The sequence below is a fragment of the Ursus arctos genome, unplaced genomic scaffold (genome assembly GCF_023065955.2).
Source record: "Ursus arctos isolate Adak ecotype North America unplaced genomic scaffold, UrsArc2.0 scaffold_4, whole genome shotgun sequence".
Taxonomy (NCBI): Eukaryota; Metazoa; Chordata; class Mammalia; order Carnivora; family Ursidae; genus Ursus; species Ursus arctos.
In genome coordinates, this window is record NW_026623056.1 from 43603018 (window position 1) to 43626867 (window position 23850).

General features: G+C 40.3%; 2 protein-coding genes across 25 annotated transcripts in view; one reads left to right on the plus strand and one right to left on the minus strand.

The window, feature by feature from the left end:
* The window catches only part of BBX (BBX high mobility group box domain containing), a 266345-nt gene extending 246122 nt beyond the window's left edge, over positions 1-20223 (minus strand). For 13 of the 24 annotated variants that reach the window (XM_057306760.1, XM_048215168.2, XM_026492786.4 and 10 more), the window contains exons 1-2: positions 19806-19949; positions 16580-16651 (exon numbers count right to left, since the gene is read on the minus strand). The gene's annotated coding sequence lies outside the window, so the exon portion shown is untranslated. Of the gene's footprint in view, positions 1-16579; positions 16652-17977; positions 18083-18746; positions 18822-19085; positions 19170-19279; positions 19442-19675; positions 19755-19805 lie in introns of those variants that run through there. The other 11 variants (XM_048215166.2, XM_048215164.2, XM_044381786.3 and 8 more) reach the window with 7 other exon arrangements.
* Positions 18395-23850, plus strand: part of LOC113241225 (uncharacterized) — a 127655-nt gene continuing 122199 nt past the window's right edge. Inside the window, exons 1-3 of the mRNA XM_026478832.4 lie at positions 18395-18474; positions 19228-19740; positions 22783-22899. Coding sequence (XP_026334617.2) covers positions 18395-18474; positions 19228-19740; positions 22783-22899 — 710 coding nt within the window. The remainder of the gene's footprint in view (positions 18475-19227; positions 19741-22782; positions 22900-23850) is intronic.

Consider the following 23850-nt stretch of genomic DNA (forward strand, 5'->3'; position numbering starts at 1 on the left):
CCTTTTAAAGAGAAAGTCTAAATAATAAAATTCCAAAAAGAAGAGAGAAAACGCAAAAATAAATAAATAAAAATGAAATAAAGAGAGAAAATGCGGGTCACCTGGGTGGCTCAGTCGGTTAAGCATCTGCCTTCAGCTCAGGTCATGATCCCAGGGTCCTGGGATCAAGTTCAGCATTGGGCTCCTTGCTCAGGAGGGAGCCGGCTTCTCCCTCTGCCTGACACTCCCCCTGCTCCTGCTCTCTCTCTTGCTCTCTCTCCTTCTCTCAAATAAATAAATAAAATCTTTAAAAAAAGAAGAAGAAGAGAGAAAATGCAAACTACCTTGTTTTATTTATTTGTAAATGAATTCAGTACTAATCAGAATAGTATACACCGGGGTGACCCATGACATATCCCAGCTTCAGCGATGAGGGAAAAAGGAATACAATGAGAACATAAAAGAAATAATTCGATCATAAACTCCATTTTCTTCATTGATAACATGTCAATAACATGTTAAAAATGACCTTTAACTAAACAACTAAATGTGATCTGGTAGCTGTGGTCACTAGAGCACACCTCTGTGCAGCCAACACTGCCAAGGCTTAAAAACCTATCTGGGTAAAAGGTAATCCCAGAATCCCTGCCTTTGCTTCAATCAGGGCAGGAATCATTTACTGGCCTCTGAGCTTGAAGCTGACCCATTCCTGTCAGTGCAGAGCCTTCCATACCCAGCACATAGATGGTATAAAACAGAGCAATTCAAAGATTCATCACTTACCATACTGTGACCTAGGTGCCACGGGTACAAATACGAGTAAAATCCAGACGTTAATCCTTACGAAGGTCATAGTTTTTGCTTTAACATCCGAGGTCACCAAGGCCATTCCTCAGAGTCGTTCTTATTAACACTGTGACCCCCTCATGGGCTGTATCGTTCTGCCGACCTATAGCTTAGTCCATCTCCATACTCTGTCCTGCTCTGAGGGACACCTCCTGGAACTTAACCTTTTCATGCCAATGGATCTAGAGCCTTTGCCAGGTCGTCATGCTGAGCCACACACTGTCCACACCTGTATTCAGCCAACTAATTGTTTATTTAGTCCCTACTATGTGGCAAGCACTTTTACAGGCACAGGATACAGCAAAGAACAGAAACTGTCTCTATTTTTACCAAATCCCTCATGCTGAGCTTGACTGTCCTCATCCCCACCAACCAGCCTAATTCTGCCCAATCATTCAACAGTATTTATTGAGCTCTAGCATGGTCTAGGAATTGAGGATACAGAAGGGAGCAACATCAAGAAGACCCTGATCTCTCAGAACATAACCTAAATTTGGAGTGACACTGCGCAATTTTAACCCAGAGTCTCCAAAGTGGGGTTCTTGAACTCCAAAAGATGAGCAAGATGAAGTCCACTGGAGTGGGAAAATATTAGAATTTTTATGTTCAGTTTGTCTTTTTTTTCTAAGCTATTTATATTTTTAAAATATGTAATGTATGAATAGCCCAGTAGATATGTAATTTATAGATGAATGTACACATATCAAGAATACATGCTCAAATTCTTTTACTGAGGGGAATAACATTTTTAAAGTCCACAGGCCACTGGCTTGCCTAATGACACATTTGGAGTCAACTGTTTGGCCCAGGATTAGCCTGGGCTGTCCACTAGATTGATTTTCTCTCTGATAGATTCAAATAAACATTTTTGCAAAGATGACTAAACATAAAGCCATACAACCAAAGTTCAGGTCCATCCCAATTTCCCTTCCCTGCTCATCTCATATTGCCCTACACTCCCCATCCCTGTGCGCCATGCATAGTGTAACACCCTTACTTGCCATTCCACATTTGGTATATGTATGTCATTATTATACTACAGCCTGAGGCCAGAGCCATTATCGTTTTATTCTGCAAACCCCAGAATTCCTACATATTATGGGTAATCAATACATGTTGCATAAAGTAATGACAATTCAATATATGGAATCCAGAATTACCAAACAGATAAGGTAGAGAACGATTATTTGCTTTACCAAAGATTGCTTTTCTTCATAAAATGGTTAGTACTGTACTCCTTTAAGCACCCTCATGTGGACCTCACAGATCATTGATTACTTAACAGAGGGACCTGGGAATAGTAAAACCTGTTCAATCTGTAAAATCAGTAGCCACTGCTAATTGAAGATCAATTAGAAATACACACGAAGCATTCTGAGAAGACAATTTATCAATAAAAATACATAGTTTTGAAAAACTGCTCAAGGAAAATATCTTTAACAAAGGTCCAGTTATCCAAATTTTTAAGGCCTATATATTAGACTTCAAGGCCATCTGGTTGTATTTGAAATAGATGTCAAGAATGACATCTATGGTCACATTTTAAAAATTTAAAGAAAAGGGAATTCACTTCCCAAGAACTGATTCATGATCACAATTTCTAATGCAGTAAACTCATCACCGAATGTGAGATAGGTCCTCGTAAAGGCAACTCTGTCCCCACCTGTGATCCTATTCCTTAGAACGTTTCAAACTATAAGATATGGATTTGCATGATTCATGCAGAGATTATACAAGAAAAATTATTAAATAAAACAAAACCCTGGGCTGACATCGAATCTGAACATGTTCTCTGGACTACAGCTGACCCCTGAACAGAGGTTTGACCTGCACGGGTCGATTTACACATGGGTTTTTTTACAGGACAGGACCATAAATGTATTTTCTCTTCCTTATGATTTTTTTAACATTTTCTTTTCTCTAGCTTACTTCATTGTAAGAATACGGTATATAAAACATACACAAGATGTATTAATTGACTGTTATCAGTAAGGCTTCTGGTCAATAATAAGCTATTAGTAGGTTAAGTTTTGAGGGAGTCAGAAGTTATACTTGGATTTTTGTCTGCACAGGCATCAGGGCCACGAAAGCCCATGTTGTTCAAGGGTCAACTATACTAAGATACAACACCAAATGAGATGAGAATGCATATCCATATAGCAAAACTCACAAAGAAGTTCATTATTACAAGGACTGGTAAATAACGAGATCCAAACAGTTGTACTTCCGTGATGCCAAACAGCCCGAAGATAGAAAGAAAGACTCACAAGTTACTATTCTGTGTGTCTCTGTTCCCCTTTGCTGCTTTAATGTAAACCTTAGGGTCATTATCAATGTTGTGAACCTATGAAGAAATATTTTCCCATATCAGCTTCTTCTTTATGATTTGGCTTATGAAGCCATTTTGTTATTAAAGCAGCCAGGGGTGGCATCTGGAACACTGTGCAGAATATTTCAGAAACAGGGGTGCCTGGGTGGCGCAGTCGTTAAGCATCTGCCTTCGGGTCAGGGCGTGATCCCAGCGTTCTGGGATCGAGCCCCACATCAGGCTCCTCCACTAGGCCTGCTTCTTCCTCTCCCACTCCCCCTGCATGTGTTCTCTCTCTCGCTGGCTGGCTGTCTCTGTCAAATAAATAAATAAAATCTTAAAAAAAAAAAAAGAATATTTCAGAAACAAAGTTTTCATCTAAACTGGGTTGATACCCTAAAATGACCAGTCAAAAGAGAGCCACAAATAAAGATGGGTGAAAATGCATATGATTCTGAGGTGTAATAAACACAAAAGTCATGATTAAGAAGTGATACTGAAGGTTTGATCAAGTCCAAAGACCAGGCCCAGATCACTAAGCATTTAAAAAAGCCAAACGCACAGGTACCCTCCAGGTCATGGCTTTACTAAACCATGAGAGAAACTGCAGTTGTAAACACAGGCTGAAAACACAATGGAAAATCTGAAAACTGCTTGACAGAAAAACTGGGCATCATTTTTAATCTGTAATGTCTCATGGATAGAGAAGCACATTTTTATCTCTTTAGAGTCTCATTTTGTGTTTAATACCTGGGCTACGGATCTGATTAATATACTGCTAACTAGTAAAGTAAGTCTTAGCTATAGTAGTTCACACTAATTTTTTTGGTATGTGTTTGGACTCCTAGTTTGGATGTCTAGTTCAAACTTACTCCATTTAAGGTGCTTTTAACATGATTTGGTATATGTGGCATCCTCAACCATTTCCTTTTACTTCAAAAGTGTTGTCATCGTAGACTGTGACGTTAATAGTAATAAATAAAAAAGGAAAAATAAATTAAAAGGAAGTCCAAAACACTCGACTGAAACTTAACTTTCTAATATAAATTGAAAGCTTTAACAAAAAAAAAGTCTTGGCCCTTTAAAAACAGACCAAAAGACAAAATGATGCACTAATATTTAAATAAAAGCCAAATGAGGCCTAGAAGCCTGATTTTTAAAATCCACTCTAGTGCTTGGACCCAATTAGTTTCACAAGCTCAAAGACAATTAGGAGAAACACTGTAACAGCAAGAAACTCCCCCTATATTTCAACATCCAGCTCCTGTGTTGGAATTCGCCAGCTTTTCAGGTTACTTACTCCAGTACTACTGTATGCCATAGCTGTTAAACGATTAGCACAGAAAAACTTGTATGATAGAGATTTAGATCTACTGGACTTTTCCAGCCAGTAGACCACATCTGCTTTAAGGACACGGGCTATTCTACATTCATCTTTATATCCTCAAAGTTTAAGTCAGCATCAACACACCCACAGGCACTTGATCCATGAACACTGAATTAAACTGATATTCGGTTTGGATACCTGAATCTCACCAACACTTAACCAAATTATTTAATATGTAAAATGTTCTTTGAACATGACTTAGGAAAGCAAGTAGAAAGAAAGGTGTCAAATGCCATAAAACAAACCTACCTGAATGAGAACAGTATAGAAGTAGCTGATGGGGGAAAGGGGGGTGAAAAACAAGAAATGGAAGCCCAACCCCTTTGATAAAGTATCATTCCGCTAAAACAATTCAAGAGAACATTCTTAGTAAAACTATCATCCACAGGGGTGCCTGGGTGGCTCAGTCAGTTAAGCATCTGCCTTTGGCTCAGGTCATGATCTCAGGGTCCTGGGACCAAGGCCCACATCTCAGTGGGAGCCTGCTTCTCCTTCTCCTCCCCGCTTGTTCTCTCTTTCACTATCTCTGTCACTATCTGTCTCTCTCTCAAATAAATAAATAAAATCTTTATTAAAAAAAAAAGATTATCATCCACAAAAATTACCTTGACAAAATAAGTTTCATGGATCAGGGAAAAAGAAAAGCCATTAAAAAACAACAAAGAGGGGCGCCTGGGTGGCACAGCGGTTAAGCTTCTGCCTTCGGCTCAGGGCGTGATCCCGGTGTTCTGGGATCGAGCCCCACATCAGGCTCCTCCGCTATGAGCCTGCTTCTTCCTCTCCCACTCCCCCTGCGTGTGTTCCCTCTCTCGCTGGCTGTCTCTATCTGTCAAATAAATAAAATCTTAAAAAAAAAAAAAAAAAAAGAATGACAAACTCTGTATCTTTTATATGTGAATTAGGCTCTGGTTTTGCTGAATTTGCAAAGATGAAAGAATTTAATTTCAGATGAATAGGGTTCTTAGTATAAAAAAAAGCAACAAGTCACTTTGTATTTCCTAAATGATTTGCTACTTGTATACAAATGTGTAATTTATAAAATCTCTTAATCACAGTAGAACTAACTTTCTTAGGTAAAAATAAATCAAAACTACCCATAAGTCACTTCAAGAAATGATAACTTTTGACTAATCCTGTATCTAATTCATGTTTGATCATCAGATACTCTGAATTGAAGTCCATGAATCTGCTTAATTTTTCTACTCATATTGAACTTATTTTCAAAGCAATTGTCAGAAAACTGTTTTATAACCCTATCCATGTTATACTGGTAAATTCCTTTCGTAAAATATATTCACCAATTAAGTATTAAGAAGTATCAGAAGGAACCCTCATACACTGTTGGTGGGCATGTAAATGGGTGCAGCCACTGTAGAAAACAGTATAAAGGTTCCTCAAAAAAATTAAAAATAGAAATACCATATGATCCAGTAATTCCACTATTGGGTATTTACCTAAAGAAAATGAAAACACTACTTCAAAGATATATGCACCCCTAAGTTTACCGAAGCATTATTTACAATAGTCAAGACAGGGAAGCAACCCAAGCGTCCTGTTAGATGATGGAATAAAGAAGATGTCACACACACCACCACCACCACCACCACCGAATACTGGCCGTGAAAAAGAATGAGCTCTTGTCATTTGTAGCAATACAAATGAACCTAAAAGGTATTATGCTAAGTGAAATAAGTCAGAGAAAGAGAAATAACATATGATTTTACTTACATGTGGAATTTAAAAAACAAAAGAACAAATGAAAAATCAGACTCTTAAATACAGAGAACAACCTGGCGGTTGCCAGATGAGAGGGGAATGGGAAAAGGGGTTAAATAGGTAAAGGAGATAACAGGTAAAAACCTGCAGTTATAAGATAAGTAAGTCATCAAGATGAAAAGTACAGCATAGGAAATACAGTCAATAATACTGTAATAACATTGTACAGTGACATATGGTGACTACACTTACTGTGATGAGCACTGAGTAATGCATAGAATTGTCGAATCACTAGGTTGTACATCTGAAACTATTACAACATATGTCAACTATACTTCAAAAACAAAAAAAAGTAAGAAAGTATCTACATACAGGTATATATTGTCTATAAAGTTGCTTTAAAAAAAAAACAGAATAAAAACATCATAGAATATTCAGCCTGAAAAACTCAACTCTTTGGGGCTTCTGGGTGGCTCAGTAGGTTAAGTATCTGCCTTCGGCTCAGGTCACGATCCCAGGGTCCTGGGATGAAGCCCCTTACTGGGCTCCCCACTCAGCAGGGAGTCTGCATCTCCCTCTGCCCCTCCACCTGCTTGTGCGCTCTTTCATACTCTCTCTCTCAAATAAATAAAATCTTAAAAAAAAAAAAAGAAAGAAAAAAAACTTAACTCCTCATGAAAGAACGAAGGATTTCTACTGATGCACCAGAGGAATTAATAAACAGTAAAAACAAAAACTGTTGTTATTAGACATTTCTATAGCAGATACACCAACTAGAAAGAAAGTTTACTAAATGTCAATTTATAACCTAAGTTTGGGGCTGGTTTAGTCTTTGACTGTAACCTTGCTGATGAGAATCGACAACAGGCCCCAGTTCAGAGACTTTCTCGTCTACCTCCCTTAAGATTGATAGAAAGTAGTGTTCCAACCCTACCACTTCAAAATGAAGATTTCTCTTTCGGGAGAAAGAAAAATTGGGAGGAATTCTTGGCTGAAAGCTGCCCCACACTTTTCAGTTCTAACCCCTTGGAATGTGGCCCTAAAGGCAGGTAAATAACAGAAAAAGCCCAGGAGACTGGGGCACCACAGACAGGCCTCCTGAGCCTGGCACAGTCTCTTGCTACCCGTGTGACCTCAGACAAGTGACTTAACCTGACACTTAAGTCTTTCGTCACTAAAACAGAGTTACCTCTCAACAGAAAGTTGTTGTGAAAAAGAAAGTAGTAAAAATCGCACTTACGCTTCCTAAGGATGCCCTCAGCCCAAAATTATCTTTCCCCTTCCACCCAAAGTAAAACAGTATGTGGGAAACGCTTCTAAAATCTGCTTTCAACTTTCCCTTATATATAAACGAACCTGTGCGGTCATCCTACCACCCTAAAACACAAAACTGACTGGAGAAGGAGTTTACTCTGCCTCACACAGCCTTGTGAAAGGCTCCTCGTACTCCCTCCCTAACTGACACTTACATGGAGGGAACTGTGTAAGTCTCAAACTCGTATGTTAACAACTGTATTACATGGCTAGTGATAATTACGAAAATAACTCAAAATTATAAAACTTTAAAATCAAATAATGGCAAAAAAGAAAAAATTCAATTCCATACTGATTCTCAAATATTTGTAGGCTATATCACAGATCGCAAATGAGTGAATACAATAAAAAGCTGAGAGAAAAAAATAGACAAACAGACCTCAGGGAGGACAGAAAAAAGGGAGAGAAGAGTCCACTATCTCGAAAGCTAAGCAGGGTTGGGCTTGGTTAGTACTTGGATGGGAGAAAGGAAGAGAAGGGAGAGGAGAGAAGAAAGGTAGGAAAAAGAAGGGAGAGGGGACCAGAAAGAAAAATATATATAACTTCAGTAACTCAAAAGATAATCGGACTTTGACAGCTAGATGTAGAGAAGTAATTTCTCATTTTGTTCCATGCTCTCCCACATTCCCTTTGCAGTCAATGAGAACTCTAAACTTGGCTGAGTTTTGAGAGGTGCACCAACAGCTGAAAAACAACTCAGCATTTTTTAAGATTAAAAGAATCAGCATTGTTAATAAGACTCCCTCTGAATTACTCAATCTGTGGCTTTCCTACACCAAAGTATATAGTTGTATCAGTAAGTAATTAAAGAAGAAAAACTTTCTTTAGCCATTAACTATTTCAGTCTATACCAAATGAAGACTAATTTAAGTCTTACCATGACAACAGACCCGCTATAGCTAGTGTGTCATATGTACTTGTCCTCACATCACACTTTACATTGTTCTATAATGGTTTTATAGGAAATTAAAAGTATGGCTCCTGGCTGGCTCATCTGGTAGAGCATGTGACTCTTGATCTTGGGGTTGTGAATTCAAGCCCCATGTTGGGCATAAAGATTACTTAAAAAAAAAAAAAAAGAGCATTTCATAATCATTGAAAATAAAGGTATCTACAACCTCTATGAAACAATACAACCCAAAAACATTCTCACCTTAAACTAAATTCGCAGAAAACACTTTCGTTTTTACTTTTCTGATAGAAAGAAAGGTGCAAATGTCAATATAATAAAGAAAATGTAAGCCCTTCATGAAACTCTCCTAACAGTAAACCATAATGAAAGTATGCTAAATTTTGTTCACCATTATATGAGAAACATCCAACATGGTAGAAGTTTCAAATACAGATTTCAATGTATATGTTTGTTTAATAAACTAACCACCGGGGTGCCTGGGTGGCTCAGTCAGTTAAGCATCTGCCTTTAGCTCAGATCAAGATGAGGGGGTCCTGGGAAGGCTTCCTGCTCAGTGGGGAGTCTGCTCCTCCCTCTCCCTCTGCCCTCACCTGGCTCATGCACTCTCTCTCTCACTCCCTCTCTCAAATAAATAAAATCTTTAAAAAATAAAAATAAAAATAACTAACAACTACAACAAAAACAAAAAAGGAATAAAAATGTCAAAATGGCATAGGAGGTTCAAGTAACAGGGGTGGGGTGAGGTGGGGTGGGGTGGGGTGGGGTGTGTGTATGCGTGTTTAATCCTTCCTTACCTAGGAACCTTCCCTGCTCAACTTAGGAGGTACAGATGCTAGCTACCATTTTGCTTACCTGACTTTATTAACCTCTGATGCCTTCCATCCTTGTAACTGGAGCCACAGGGCTTCAAAGGACAGTTTGACCGAGTTAATACATAATGTTAAGATATCTTGTTAGGGTATCTTCCATGATTCACCAGCTTGCAATGAACTCAACATATTCAGATGATCAGTGATCAAAATCAGCAAAAGGATACTCACTGAGTTAAATGGGCAGGAATACCAGACAATTTCACTGTGTGGACTAAGAAAGTTAATACAACAGGATCACAGTCCCTTATCTGAAACCCTTAGGTCCAGGTATGCTTCAGATTTTTGTGAGTCTTAAAGGTCAGATGGAGCATACAGCATCTATTACGTAACATTCCTCGCTAGATCTAGGATAGCACCTCATAGCCAAATATATTACTATCTCTACAGCAAAATATGTGAATATTCTTTCTAAGTGGGCTTTAAAACTACTTTAAACAAGCCCATGACAGTTTGGGTCAGGTTCTGCCACTAAATAAGCTTTGATGCCAGACTTTAGGAGGAAAAAAAAAAAACTTAGTTTTTCAGAGATTTTTTTAGATAAAGGGTTAGGAATGTATATCCAATATCACTACACATCAAAGTATAAAGACATTTTCAAAATATATAGAGCCTATTAATTTATTAGAGACGAAAAAGTAAGGTAAATTAAAATTTAGCTGAGTAAAAAAAGATGCTCCTGGCAAATATAACCTTAAAAATTAGGAAACCCAGGGCGCCTGAGTGGCTCAGTTGGTTAAGCGCCTGCCTTCAGCTCAGGTCATGATCTCAGGGTCCTGGGAGAGCCCCACGTCCAGACCTAGGTCTGGCTTCCTGCTCAGCAGGAAGTCTGCTTCTCCCTCTCCCTCTTACCCTCCCCCCAGCTCCTGCGCGCTAGATTGCATGTGCACATGCTCTCTAATACATAAAATCTTTTAAAAAAGAAAAAAATTAGGAAACACAAGTTACCTAATTTTAATTCATTCAAATAAATTAAATAAATGTTGAGACTACTTAAAAATAAATGTCTACGTTAGAGGCAATGAGTATTCGAGTAAGATAGGAATGTCTGAGAACCCTGATAGTCTTTTGTACTTCCTTTGCATTTGACCACATGTTGCATTTTCCCTAGCTTTTGATTTTCACATTGTTTGAGATTTCAGGGATTTGCTGTACTTCCCATTCATCTTCTCCTTAGCTTGCCCCTCTTTTTTATTTAAGTGGCTATTTATTCTGTGCAATGTAATTTGTTACGCACTCCGGATGTAACGCTTCTCAATCTTCATGCCTTGATACAAGGGTAAGTTTTAATTGGTTGTGAGGAATGCCCAAATAATTAGTTACGAACAGAGTACCACAGTTTATAAAGAATTTTACACGTTTGTATATGGGTGTATTCAAAATTTTCATTACGATAGAATCACTCTCACTTATATTCTGATACATTTTCTTGATAGGGAAAGAAGTGGCTTTATCACACTGTGAACTACCTATAATCCCACCCCATAATTTATCTGTGTCTATAACCAGGGAAATTATAACGCCCTCTGCGTAAACATCAGTCGCATGTGTCTTAGCAGAAGAAAATTTGAGAACTGATGCTCTAAGACATTCCAAGATGGACCAAAGTCATGGGAGAGAATGCCCAGTGCCAACAACTAACCACTTTGAAATATGAAAACAGCTATTCTTCTGTCCTGTGCTTTTTAAAGTACGAAATCATTCCCCAAATCCAAAGGGGCACCATACTTAACTATGACATCCCTCAGTTATTTGTCACTTTTATCCTTTTATCTCTTATGCTGGTTGTTCTATTTCCTTCGTTGTAATAAAGTGCTTACCTAACACCTCATATCCAGTTAAAAATCCAGTGTTTCAGGATAGCAGGGTTGAGAATTATAGTCGGCCCCTGAACAACATGGGACTGTGCCAGCCCCCTTACACATGGATATTTACAGTACTACACTAAAATGTATTTCCCCAATAACATTTTCTTTTCTCTAGCTTACTTTATTGTAATATAGTTTATAATACATATAGCACACAAAATATGTGACTATTCATATTATCAGTAAGACTTCCAGTCAACAGTAGATTATTAGTAGTTAAGTTCTTCGGGAGTCAGAATTTCTATGCAGATTTTCGATTGCATGGGTGGGTGGAGTTGGCACCCCAATCCCTGTGTTCTTCAAGGGCTAGCTGTACTTTAGAGGAAACAAAAAATAAAAGGCACAGACTGGCAGAGCATGCAACTCTTGATCTTGGGGTCTTGAGTTCGAGCCCCACGATGGGGGTAGAGTTTACTTTAAAAAAAAAAAGAGAGATGTTTAAAAAAAATTAAAAGGCACAGCTTCGAAAAACTTCAAACATAGCGGGACTTGGGATGAGGTAAGACAGAACTATAAGAACATACATATGGAGTGCTGACTGTGGATAAGGGTCATTACAGACATCACTCTCTTGTGTAGTTCTCATTCTGTTGCATGGTAAATATTAATACGCCTTTTTGCACATAACGAAGGAAGTTTATTTTGAAGTGACATGCTTAAAGTCCCTCAGTCAATAAGCCAGAGGGGCAACAGCAGTGGAATCCAGGGATCTTCAGCTTCAAAGCCTCTGTTCCTTGTACTACACCTGCTACTCTCAACAGAGGGTGACAAGGGCTCTTGTCATACTGAGGTATTGCCAACATGCTGACTAAAATACAGCCACAGAATGTTGAAGCTGGAAGAGACCTTGTCCAAGAACTTGAACCCCACATTCAGCGCAAGACTCCTATTCACTATTCAGCCATCTGTCCCCTACACCAGAGTTTCTCAAAGTGTGTCAGAGTACCTGGCATCTACTTCAGAACTACTGAAGCGCTATTTAAAACGCAGATTCCTGGGCCCCACCTCAGTCACACTGAATCAGCTTATCTGGACATGGGACCTGGAGACCTCCACTTTCCTTTTTTTTTTAGGATTTTATTTTTAAGCAATCGCAACACCCAACGTGGGGCTCCAACCTACAACCCTGAGATCAAGAGTCGCACGCTGCACCTACTGAGCCGGCCTGGCACCCCCGGGGGTCTCCATTTCTAACAAGTCCTCCATGTTGGTGTTTCAAACTATAAGTCCTAAGACCAATTTAGCGAATAACACTGTTTTCTTAATAAGACAGTTTGAAACACATTAGATTTATAAAGATCAGACAGGAACAGAAAATACCAGAGGGCATTACTCTTAGTACTGTTTTAGCAAAACTTTTGTTTCAGTTTTTATATATGGATTGGGATATAAAAGGCATTTCTTATCATACATTTCAGTCAAAAACATTTAATACAGCTGCTTTAAACAATTTTTATCCTCATTCTTATTTCTCCTTTGAAATCAGTTATCGATGTTTTATGTAATTATTCCCCTTACAAAAAACCCAACATTCAATGTCCATTTTCGGATCTCAGTTATTCCATTCCAGGAACTTCTGTTTTATCCCCTGATCTCTTCACCTGAGCACCATGTTTAACTATTGGTTTAATTACTCAATCAATACTTTACAGTATTTATTTTTCTAAGATTTCAGGAAATCCAACTCATTCTTATTTTTTACTTTGTACTTTATACAACCTCCTCACGAGCTGTAGTTATTTCACTATCCAGATCCTTGATCTGACTCACATAACTTATTAAGTTTATATTTTGGTAGGTATGTCAATGCTTCACGGTCTATATTCAAACCTTTAAGTCTTTCATTCCCTTAGTCTTTCATCTTCTCTGTATTTATATCTACTTTTAGATAGAATTCATTATTGGCTTGCCTGCTTTTGCATTTCCATTGTGTAACTGGAACTTATTCCAGTTCTCATCTCATCTTTTTCTTTGACAGAAAAAAAAAAAAAAATGAAAACAATCCCCATTAATACATGAGGATTTTCTGCATGTATCTTTACAGTTTTAAAACGATGTCTTGGCATTTCAAGAATCTGTAATTGCCTTCTAAGGGATGAAATGAACATACATGAATGTTGAGAGAACTCAAAAAGTGCTTTCCTCAGGTATAACTTAATATATAGAAATCTCTATAATTCGACACAGTCTGTGATGACTGCCCTTGAGGTAGTACGAACCCACTGACTGAATTACAGTCACAGAATCTTCTAGCTGGAAGACCTCATTCAATCTTTAGCCTTAGTCCTTACTACCTTGGGAGCAGTAAGTATAGCCTGAGGACCACCTGTATCCAATTTACCTGGGGCATGTGATAAAAACCAAGCAGTGAAATTACAATGTTTTTATAATTCAGGTTTGTTTTCATTTCATAGTGAGAGGAAGGAAGTTGACTAAAAATATAAAGAAGATACCACTCAGACCTATTTTAAAAGGTGCCCTCAGTGGTGAAATGTTAAAAAATGAGGTGGACTTCAAACTATAAGTTCAAGAAAAGTGTCTCTTTCTTAAAGCACTGCTTAAGATTAAGTCTTAAAACACAGGTATCCCACACTGGTGGTGACGCAATATGCCACAATTAATTGCCTAAATTTAGTAACTTAGAACATTTATATATCACAATTTTAAACATTTCTGCACTTTCATAAGACACTAATAATTTCAAGGATTTCCTTTAGGAGAGCATAAATAGCCAGGCTATTTTCAAAAAGGCTTTTTTTTTTTTTGGTACGGTTGAACTGTGAAGTCTTTATTACTTCTATTAAAGATTTCTAATATAAAAGTAGTTGATATTCCTGGTAAGATACAGTTAAAAATATGGCCCTTTCTTTACCTGTGCTCTATGAAATGTGGGAAAACGTATAGTTTTAATATTTTGCCTGATAATAAATCAGAAATTATGTTTGTCATTTTACTGAAAAATATCACTTTATACTTTAGTTGCTAAGTCACATTTTCATGAATTGTGCCACATTATGAGACTGTTCCTTCTTTATTTTTACATACAAAAGGCCTTACCAATTACACAGTTACTTACAGCATAAGCAAACCATGACTACGTGTTCATCCTAACTTCCACTCAAAGCTGTGTTCTCAATTCAAGGTCTAAACAAATCTCTGTTTCAATGGATTAAGTATAAAGATCAGATCTATAAGGTCAAAGGTGGCCTACACTTTTCAAGTTGTAGAGCAGAGCTAAGTGTATGTTTAAGCCAGAGCTACCTCACAAACTCCTAAATCCAGGACTTTTTTAAGTTAGATACAAAGATCAAGATGAATTTAAAAAAAAAAAAAAAGGAAGGTGTCAAAATTGCAAATTTTTTTAAATATCGAAGTCTCTAGCGGAAGATTCTTTCTAAACTGGCCACAGTACCTCCAAAAAATGTAGCACTAAGTAAGAAACAACATACACGAACCTCCTCTTTTCAACAGCTAGCATTAAATGTGAAATGCAAATTAAGACTTCGGTTTCAGAACTTAATAGAGATATGCAGAATAATAAAATGGGAAGTTTGGAAACTCTTGGCAATATAGAAGCAAAACCTCTATCTAAATTCTTATTTTGATAATTAAGCTTCAAATCAAATAAATATGTTTTAGATGCAAATAACTGGTAATTCATTGTCAGGGTGACTTCTTTTAGATCACTACTACAAGTTGTACACTACAAAAACTACTCTGACTTCAAAGACCAAGACTGTTCTTGAAAATATTGTTTTAATGAACCAGTTGTTTGATATCTCAAAGAAATGCAAGAGCTCATCAGATCGCTTTTATTCTGGAAATTACTGATTCCCATTTTAAATTGTGAATTGGTCAAATATATTTCCATGGGGAAAGAACTAACATTAAAAGTTTGCTCTAGTGAACAAAATAATGTGCCTCACATGTATAAATGTGCTGTTCTTTAGTAAATCAGGAATGCATTTTGAATACTCTTGCCATATGTTCAAAAATGAAAAACTTCTCTTGCAAACAAGCTTTAAAAAAATATCAAAGACACCGAAATCCACGTATTTTGTCGTACACTAAATTCATCTTACAGAACCCTCTCATTCTGACTGTTCCAATCAGACTGTTACGTATTTGACATATTAAGAGGTTCTCTTAACTATCTAAAATAATGTGATATTTACATTCCATGAAAGATGTTGGACACAGAACTTAAAATCACCTAAGTAAGGTTCTCAGCAATGTCCAAGTATGTTTTGCTACTATATGGAAACTACCAGAAAGGCCTGGTCCTCAATTCCTCTCAATACTAAGACAACCTTTTAGTAACATATATAATATCCCAGCAAGTCAGCAACAAAACAGGTAAGATCTCTTTCCTTTTTCTTTTATGGGAAACTGAGTTCAAGTCTGTTTTCATTCACAAAATACAAACTCCATCTTCACTACGGTAATATTCTCGAGTACCACAACTGATTTACACATTTAGTACAAGTAGTTTTCTTAATTTATCAGCAACTTGGAATATCTAAGGTGTTGCTTACAATGGAGGGGGGCAAATTGCAAGCTGGTTTTTTGCAGTTTGGGCTCACCCTGCTGCTTTCAAAAGTTCTATCAACTCTCACCTAGACCGTTACTTCTCAAAAACTAACTTTCCAGGCACTTGCTGTCCCACATGTTATTTCACCAATTTTTCCATTTGGGGGCATACATGTGACAAAGGCACTTAAGGGATTTCACAGTCGCTGTTTATTGCATATGCCAGCTCTTAAAATATACCCAATTTCTTCAAATACATAAATTTGAAGGAAATTATGATTAACTTGGAAATAGTCATTTGCCTTTTATATCAAGCTGGTCCACTAAATACTAGATTTACTACACACTGTCTAGTCCACTGCTCCCCACCACAAAAATAACTGTCACAAACAGCACAAGTTACCCAAGACAGAGCACCTAGGAAAGAGTAAGCAAATGTCAGTCACTATAATTAGAGAGGCATTCTGCACAATGCTTCCTTGGGTTTTTAATAATTCTCTCCACTCACAGGCTATAATCTTTCTACAGTATTAGCCAGTATTAAATTTCTTAGGCCTTCAACTCCGTAAAATTTCATTATCAATTAAAATGACTATTTGAAATAACTTTTCAAATGACACTTGGCAGATAAATGTGAAATAAACATTTAAACTACCTTAAAATAATAATAATAGCAACTGAATTCTAAATACTAAGAATCATAAATTGACTTCTGTGGGAAACTCAGTAAGACAAGATTTCCGGGGTGTTGTAACCCCAATAAGCCATCTTCTTATGTGAACAGTAAGGACCCTTAGGCCATTACTAATAGCCATCCAGCTTCCCTGTAGGAAGAGTTTGCATACTTACCCAGGAAAGCAAATGGAAAGTACACAGGGAGGAAGATGAACTGCGGCAAAGCCTTTGTCATATGATAGTGACCTATAAAGTATCAAATAAAGGTACATCAGTAGGGTAGAGCTTTATACAATAGAGTCCCAACTCCTGCAACACCTATGAAGGTAGGTCCCCAAAACCCAGGAATCCAGCTCCCCACCAACCCCTCCCCTCGCTCTACCTCCCACCCCTACGCGAAAACTGTGAAGCAATAAAAGCAAAGAAGCTCCCTGTATTCAGAGAGCAGAGGCTGAGTAGCCCAGCTGGCATTCCAGGGTGTCTCCAGCACCCTCACTCCCTACTCCCCATATGTACAAAGCTGAAAGTTGATCCTTTTCTGCAAACCCAAAACCCACACCGCGATCATTCATCAACTTGCACCAAGTGATCGCCGCCCCCAGGTCAAATACACCAGAAACCAAATCATAGCAATCGATAGGCAGCCCAAGCCTCCACGGTGCCCAGGATCCGGCCGGAGGTAGAACGGCGACGGCAGCGGGTCCAGGTAGCGCAGCCCTCAGCCTTGCAGACCTGGGGCGGCCACAGCCGTCGCCCAAACGCCCGGCCCCAGTCACAATCCCCAGATTGGAGATCGGAACCGAGCCGGGAAACACATTCGCCAGAGCCCACGGCGGCAAGTGCAGGGCCACCAGGTCTCCGAGGTCGGGGTGGGGGGAGCTAGGAAACCGAGAGGAGGAGGGAGCGAGGGATCCCACCCCGCCTTTGTTGCTGGTCACCATCAAGTTTGCATCTTAGTACAAAATGTCGATCTTAAAGGCTGACAAGACAGAGGCAGAGGCACAGGGAGAAAGAGAAAGGGAATAGAGTCCATCTTGCTTTGGGGAAGAGGGGGGAGAGAAAAATGAAGTACAAATCCCACACTCCGGGCGTAAAAGTCTGCTAAACACCTTTCCATAACGGAGGAGCAACGAGTGGGGTGTCCCCGTCCCCGTGCCCGCTCGAACTGGCGGCGGTCTGGGCAGAAAACGCCTCCCTCTCCTCCTCTTCCTCCTCCTTCCCCTCCTCCTCCTCTTCCTCCTCCCTCTCCTCCTCCTCCCGCGGGCCCCGGCGAAGATCCCGCCGCCACCGCCGCTGCCTCCGCTGCCCCCCGGGGAGGCACCGCCGCCCGGCCCGGCGCTGCCATTCTGAGCCTGGACCGCGCGGCGCGCGTGGGGCCCGGCGCGGGGTGGCCGCGCGGGGACGTCCGTGCTGGGGACCCCCGCGCCCCCTCGCCGCGGGCTGGCTACAAAAGTCGCGCGAGCAGAGGTGGCGGCGGCGCGCAGGAGAGGGGGCGCGCGTGGGGCCCCCACGCCGCGAGTGGGCAACCCCAGGGGATGGCGAAGAAACCCCCTCCCCGCGTGGGTAAAGTACCCCAGTCTCCGGCAGCCCGGCGTCGGCGGCCTGGAGACGAGAACTGGACGTGTCATTAGCAGGACAGGCAATGGTTTCAAAGCCCCAGGCCAATGACCATTAGCAGTGGCAGAGCTCGCTCCGTCCCCATCCCCCACAACCTCCACCCACCTTCCCCTTCGTACCGCCCCCACCTCCACCCCACCTCGCGAAAACTTTTCAACAAGATCCACCTGGACTAATTTGTCCTCAGTTAAAATATTGACTAGACCCTACACACCGGGAGGGAAGGGGAATGCACGCTTTATTTTCCTTTCTACAGAAAGGAAAGCAAAAAATAGCTTCTCTCTCCGTCTCTCCCTCTCCCCCCCCCTCTGTCGTACATGTTGTGTCTTAGCTTTTTGCATCGTTTCGTTTTACCTTCCTCATTTAGCAGAAATGATCGCGGATATTTCACACATAAACGTGTTCCAGATTCTTGGATTTAGGGTCCTTGTGAATTACAGGACTCGGGTTCGGTCTCAGTTACGTTAAGTTTCATACAATACCAAGAAATTAAAAAATAATAATAAATTTCTGAGGGTGAGCGAGCGAGACGAGGTGGAGGAGGAAAAGAAACCTCGAGTCTGATTTCTGTAATTTACTAGCGACCCGGATCGCAGCAAATAACAGTGTAACACGAGTGTGGCTTAAGAGGGCTGGGGAGCTCTTTCTAGAGGCATCGACCCCATCCCCGGATAAAGGATCTGCAAGTTTTCTGTCATCGCGACCATGCAATGCCATAACTTACCTTCAGAAATAAGACTTTAAACAGCCAAGGCCTTCCTCCTCCCCTCCACCACCACCCCCAGCCTCGCTCTCTCCACCTTAAACTTATTGACACAACATAATCCCACATTCAAGCAAAATCCTGACACAGCCTCCCTCCTCCTCTTCCCCTCCTCTCTTCCCTCCCGTTCTCTCGTTCTCTCCTCTCTCCCTCTCCCCCCCCCACCGCTTTCCCTCCCTCTTCTCTCTCCCTCGCCCTCTTCCCCCTCTCCCCCTATTCTTCCTCCTGGCTACTCTGGCACTAAAACAGCACTTTCTCTACTCGCCGCGCATTTGGTTAGGGTGGGGGGTGAGAGGGCACCGATCTGCGGGGCCGGAACACCCAAATCCCAACTCTCCAGATGAACGAGCAACTGGGCTGCTGTTCCCGGTCACCGACGCACACGAAACGTTCAATAAATCCACCGAGGGCTGGCTCCTCGTACCTTCCTCCCCTGCCCCAGCTCCCCAGGCCCCACCTCCCCGGCAGCCGAGACCAGGCTGGGATCCACGTACTTTCGCCGAGATGAAGTTTGGGGCTCCCCGGGCGGCCACGAGCCGCCCGCCAGCGTGAGGGCTGGCTCTGTTGTTGTTTTCCTCGGGCTGCTCCTGCCCGCGCCCCGGCTCCCGTGCCCCTCTCGGGCGGCGCTGCCTGTGTGCCGAGAGGTGCTGGTTGCAAACGCAGCCTGGCACCGGCTGGCCTACTACTCCCCAGCCCGGCCCCCAGCCTCCCGCCCGCAGGGCACTGCCTCCGCGCCCCCCGCCCCCCGCCGGCGCGGCCGCCGCGACCCTCGCCCCCGACCTCTCCCTAGCCAAAGTTTTGGCGGAGGGGGAAAGTGTCCGGGGAGCGGAGCGGCCAGCGGCGGCTCCGGACGCGCGAGGTTCCCTCCGTCTTCCTCAAGTCCACCCTACCGGCTGCCGCCGCCGCCGCTGCTCCAGCCGCGGAGTCCTTGGGGCTGCAGCCCGGCGGCTCGCAAGTGAGTAGGAAAACAGAAAGTGCGGGGAGAGCGCCCGGGAAGGGCTGGGGATGGGGGGCGCTTACCTCGCGGGCTCGCCGGGCGTGAGGGCGTGTGTGTGGCTCGCCCTCAGCGGCCAGTCAGGGTTCCTCTATGGGAAAGTGGAGAGGAGCTCGCGGAGCCGCTCTGCCTCCGCTTCACTGTACACTGCTCCACATACAGTACATGCAACCCGGAGAGACTGAAAACACTCATTTTATATAAGGCAGCCTGCCATTGGCCCGCGGCCTGACAGACAGGCCGCGCGGCCAAACAGAAAGCCCGTTACACCCAAACACACGCACACATACACACATTTTACAGAGACACACAAAGATCATCACATTTTCTATTTTCTAATGTTCGGGACCTGTAGACAGTAGGAGAGGACAGGTAGAGAGGCCCAGCAGAGTGGGGTAAGGAGGAAAAACCCTGTCTGCACCAAGTTGCCAGGCTTGAAACTGGTGTCCTTTTGACTTGGGAGGGTTATAGTAATAAACTACAACTCCACTGGATATGGAAGTGAGGGTTTTTTTTTTTTTTTAATCGCTGCCGTGTGGTGCCCCATGGAAGAGGCGTGCATTGTGTTATGATTTTACAGCCTGACCTGGCTAACAAGTGACCAAGGAAGGCTTTTAGCAGCTTGGATTTCTTTTGTCAATGGTTTAGCTATCACATAGGCCAAAATAGTGCAAGATAAGTTTATTAGGGCTATAATGCATTGAGGTTCTTCACGCCTCGTTCGTAGGTAAATTAAGAAAAATCAATACAACAATACACAGAAACAAAGATAAACGTTTTGCTGAAGTAACCTATCTACTTTTAGCTGGTCAGAGGACCGCAAATCAACTGCGTGGGCATACAAATGGTGCTATGAGGTAGAGTAAGTCGTGGAAGATTGGCTATTGACAATTTCCCTTAAAAATAGATCTTTTGAGTCAATATATGTAATATTTATATTTTGCATATCATGTATGGTATTTACGTATTTCACAACATATGTGAACATCACATGTTGGGTGACTTTTGGAGATGGTGAATGCGAAGGCTGTTCTTTCTGATTTTTTTTTTTTCTATGATGCATCTTTGGCAGATTATATTTGGCAGTCCTATATAAACAAGTCAACAGACTGCTGGGGAGGAAAAACCGAAGCTAGAAGTTAAGAGGAGTAAATTCTAGACTCCATGCTTAAACTAGCTGAACAATCTTGAGCAACTAACTTATCCTCTTTAATGCTCAGATTTGGTGTGGGGTTATTTATTTATTTTTTTTTGTAAGGTTAAAATAAGAAACTTCCCCCAGTTTTCCTTCATTAAATGTTTACTCAGCATCTACTATGTGCCAGAGGTTATCATAGACCCTAGACGTTTCCTTAAGGTTTCGTCTGAATTTAAGAGTCTGTGAATTATTCTTAAACACAAACATTTTGAAGATTAAAAAAACACTATGATTTTATGGCCTAGATGCATAGCTTTAAAACTTAAAGGGAAACTGAAGAGAATTTATTTCAAATCCCTTTTATTTCCTTTATGCCACCTTAAGGTTTTTCTCTCACATCCATAAAGTTATCGAATGTGTATATGTGTGTGTGTGTAAGAGTGGCAAAGAAAAACAGATACAGAGAAAACTTAAGCTTATGAAGTTTAGAAAACAAATAGTGGTATTTAGAAATGTGATATTTCATTTATTTCTTACAGGAAAATAACTTTTAAAAAAGAAAAAGTATATAAAATCACAGCATTTTAAACTGACAATATTTAAAGTTATATTAATGACACTTTGCATTTATTTAAAAGATGGAACAAAGTGTTCTTTATCCACGTTACGCTGCAATGAGGTAGATGCTAAATATTATTATCTCTGTTTTACCCATCAGAGAAATGAGAAAAGGACAAATTATATATACTCCTCGGTATTACATAGAATAGCAATGATGAAGGAACTTAAACCTAGGACTCTTAATACCCAACATGGGTTTTGAGTAACTTGACAGTCCTTCCTTCCAAATGACAAACTTCAGGCATAAGAGGCAAATGGAGGAAAGATCAGAAAAACTTTCTCATGATTTCACTGTGCTCTTTTCTGAAGAGGAAAAAAAAAATCAACATGAGTTGCTATACTTAATTGCTGATTTAAGTGTTGTGATTTTTTGCTGGTATATTTATGTTATAAAAAATGTAAAAGACCAGCCTACCCCTAACCCCCAACCCCAGCCATAGGAAAACATCCTTTATTTCTTTATGGTCGCAAAGTTGTTTTTGTTTTTGTTTTTGTTTTGCTGAATTATGGTTAGCTTAGCAGAATTATTTAGAGATACACTTTTCAGACTTTTAGATCACACATTGCTATCAGTAAAATGTTCAAACATATATACTCAATATGTATGTATGTATATTTATGTTTATGGGATTTTAAAAAGTATTTATTTATTTTAGAGAGAACACTTGGGGGGGTGGGGGGAAGGGCCAGAGGGAGAGGGAGAGAGAATCTTAAGCAGACTCCCTTCTGGGCATGGGGCGCAACATGGGGCTTGATCCAAGGACCCTGAGAGCATGACCTGAGCCAAAACTAAGAGCTGGGTGCTTAACTGATTGCACCAGCCAGGTGCCCCTATGTATGTGTTTTTAAAGTGCACCGCTTTGTGGATATAATATTTATTATTACAAAGTATATACTCACAAAAACAAAATGAAAAGGCATGAAGTAAAAATAAAATTAAGTAAGAGTTTTATTATTTTCTTCCCACACTCCTGTGGTATAGTCTTAGTACATTCCCCAAGGGTTTGCATTCAAGTTTGGAGACCTCTGATAGGGCAGGATGCTGACCAGGACTGATGCAAGAGAGCATAAAGAAGTTCACAGAAATGTCTCACTGCAACACATTACTGTTACTGGAAAACTCTTAAGTCCACAGAGCCTTTATATTGGGAGAATGAAACATTTTTTTTAAATGCATTTTATATACTGGTGATATATTAGTCATCATGTGGTAGTATAATCCATCATTCAATATTCTTTTGCAGATCCTTTATTGAGAGGGATCCTGTGCTACACCCTTGTGTATGCCAGATTCTGGAAAAGGAAAATTGCCTGCTCCTAGGAGAAGCGATAGAATGGAATGCCAGTCTCCTGTTTGATAGGTAAGGCCTCACCACTAAGCAAAAGAGGCTTAGAACTAAACGTACTGTAGTATTTTACCATTTAGGAAAAACTTTTTAGATTTTTATCATCTCATTTAAGAATAAATATCAAAAAAATTTAAATGGCAGTGATGCTCAAAAATTAAAAATGTGATCAAGAAAAATCATAGCTTTCACAGGGTTTATTTAACTTTCAGAATGTAGGATTATGAAAACAAAAACTGTTTGCTGTCTGGGTAAAATGGCATTTAAAAGGGTCTACAAAAAAAATTAAAAAATAAAGGGTCTGCGTTTTTCCTTTCTTGTTTTCACAACTGATGATCGACGTTCATAAGGTTAGCACATTCCTCCTTCTCATGGCCTTGACTTGTCCATTTTCTTAATTTTATTTTATATGAGTCCTTTATTACAAAATAATTTGGGGACAGTAAATTTAAATGTGTGTGTAAACATGAGTATAAGTTTATATTTTATTTAAATGTCTATAAATAACATTTATTTTCTGATCTATATACTACTTCTTTATAGAATCCTCATTCAAATCCTGATTTCACCACTTCCTAGCCGTGTACCCTTGAAAAAATTCCTTAATCATTCTAAGACTCAGTTTTCATTTTTGTAAAATAGGGATAATATGACTAACCATAAATGAAATAATCTGCATAGAATACTGAAGCCTGGAACCTACGAACATTCAATAAATATTAATTTTATTTATCTTTCACACATTACAAGCCAATGACAGCTGCTTTACAGAAAGTTTTCTAACTTAACCAGCATATCAAATGGAGTTCATGGAACTTGTTGCAACTCACTCACCCAGGGTTTGTGATTTCCCTTTAGCCTACATTCTACCAACTCCAGCATCTCTGCACATAAAAGGGATGTCAGACAGATCCAGGTTAAAGCAAACATCCCATTGAGTGGCCATTATTAAGCACCTAAAAAGGC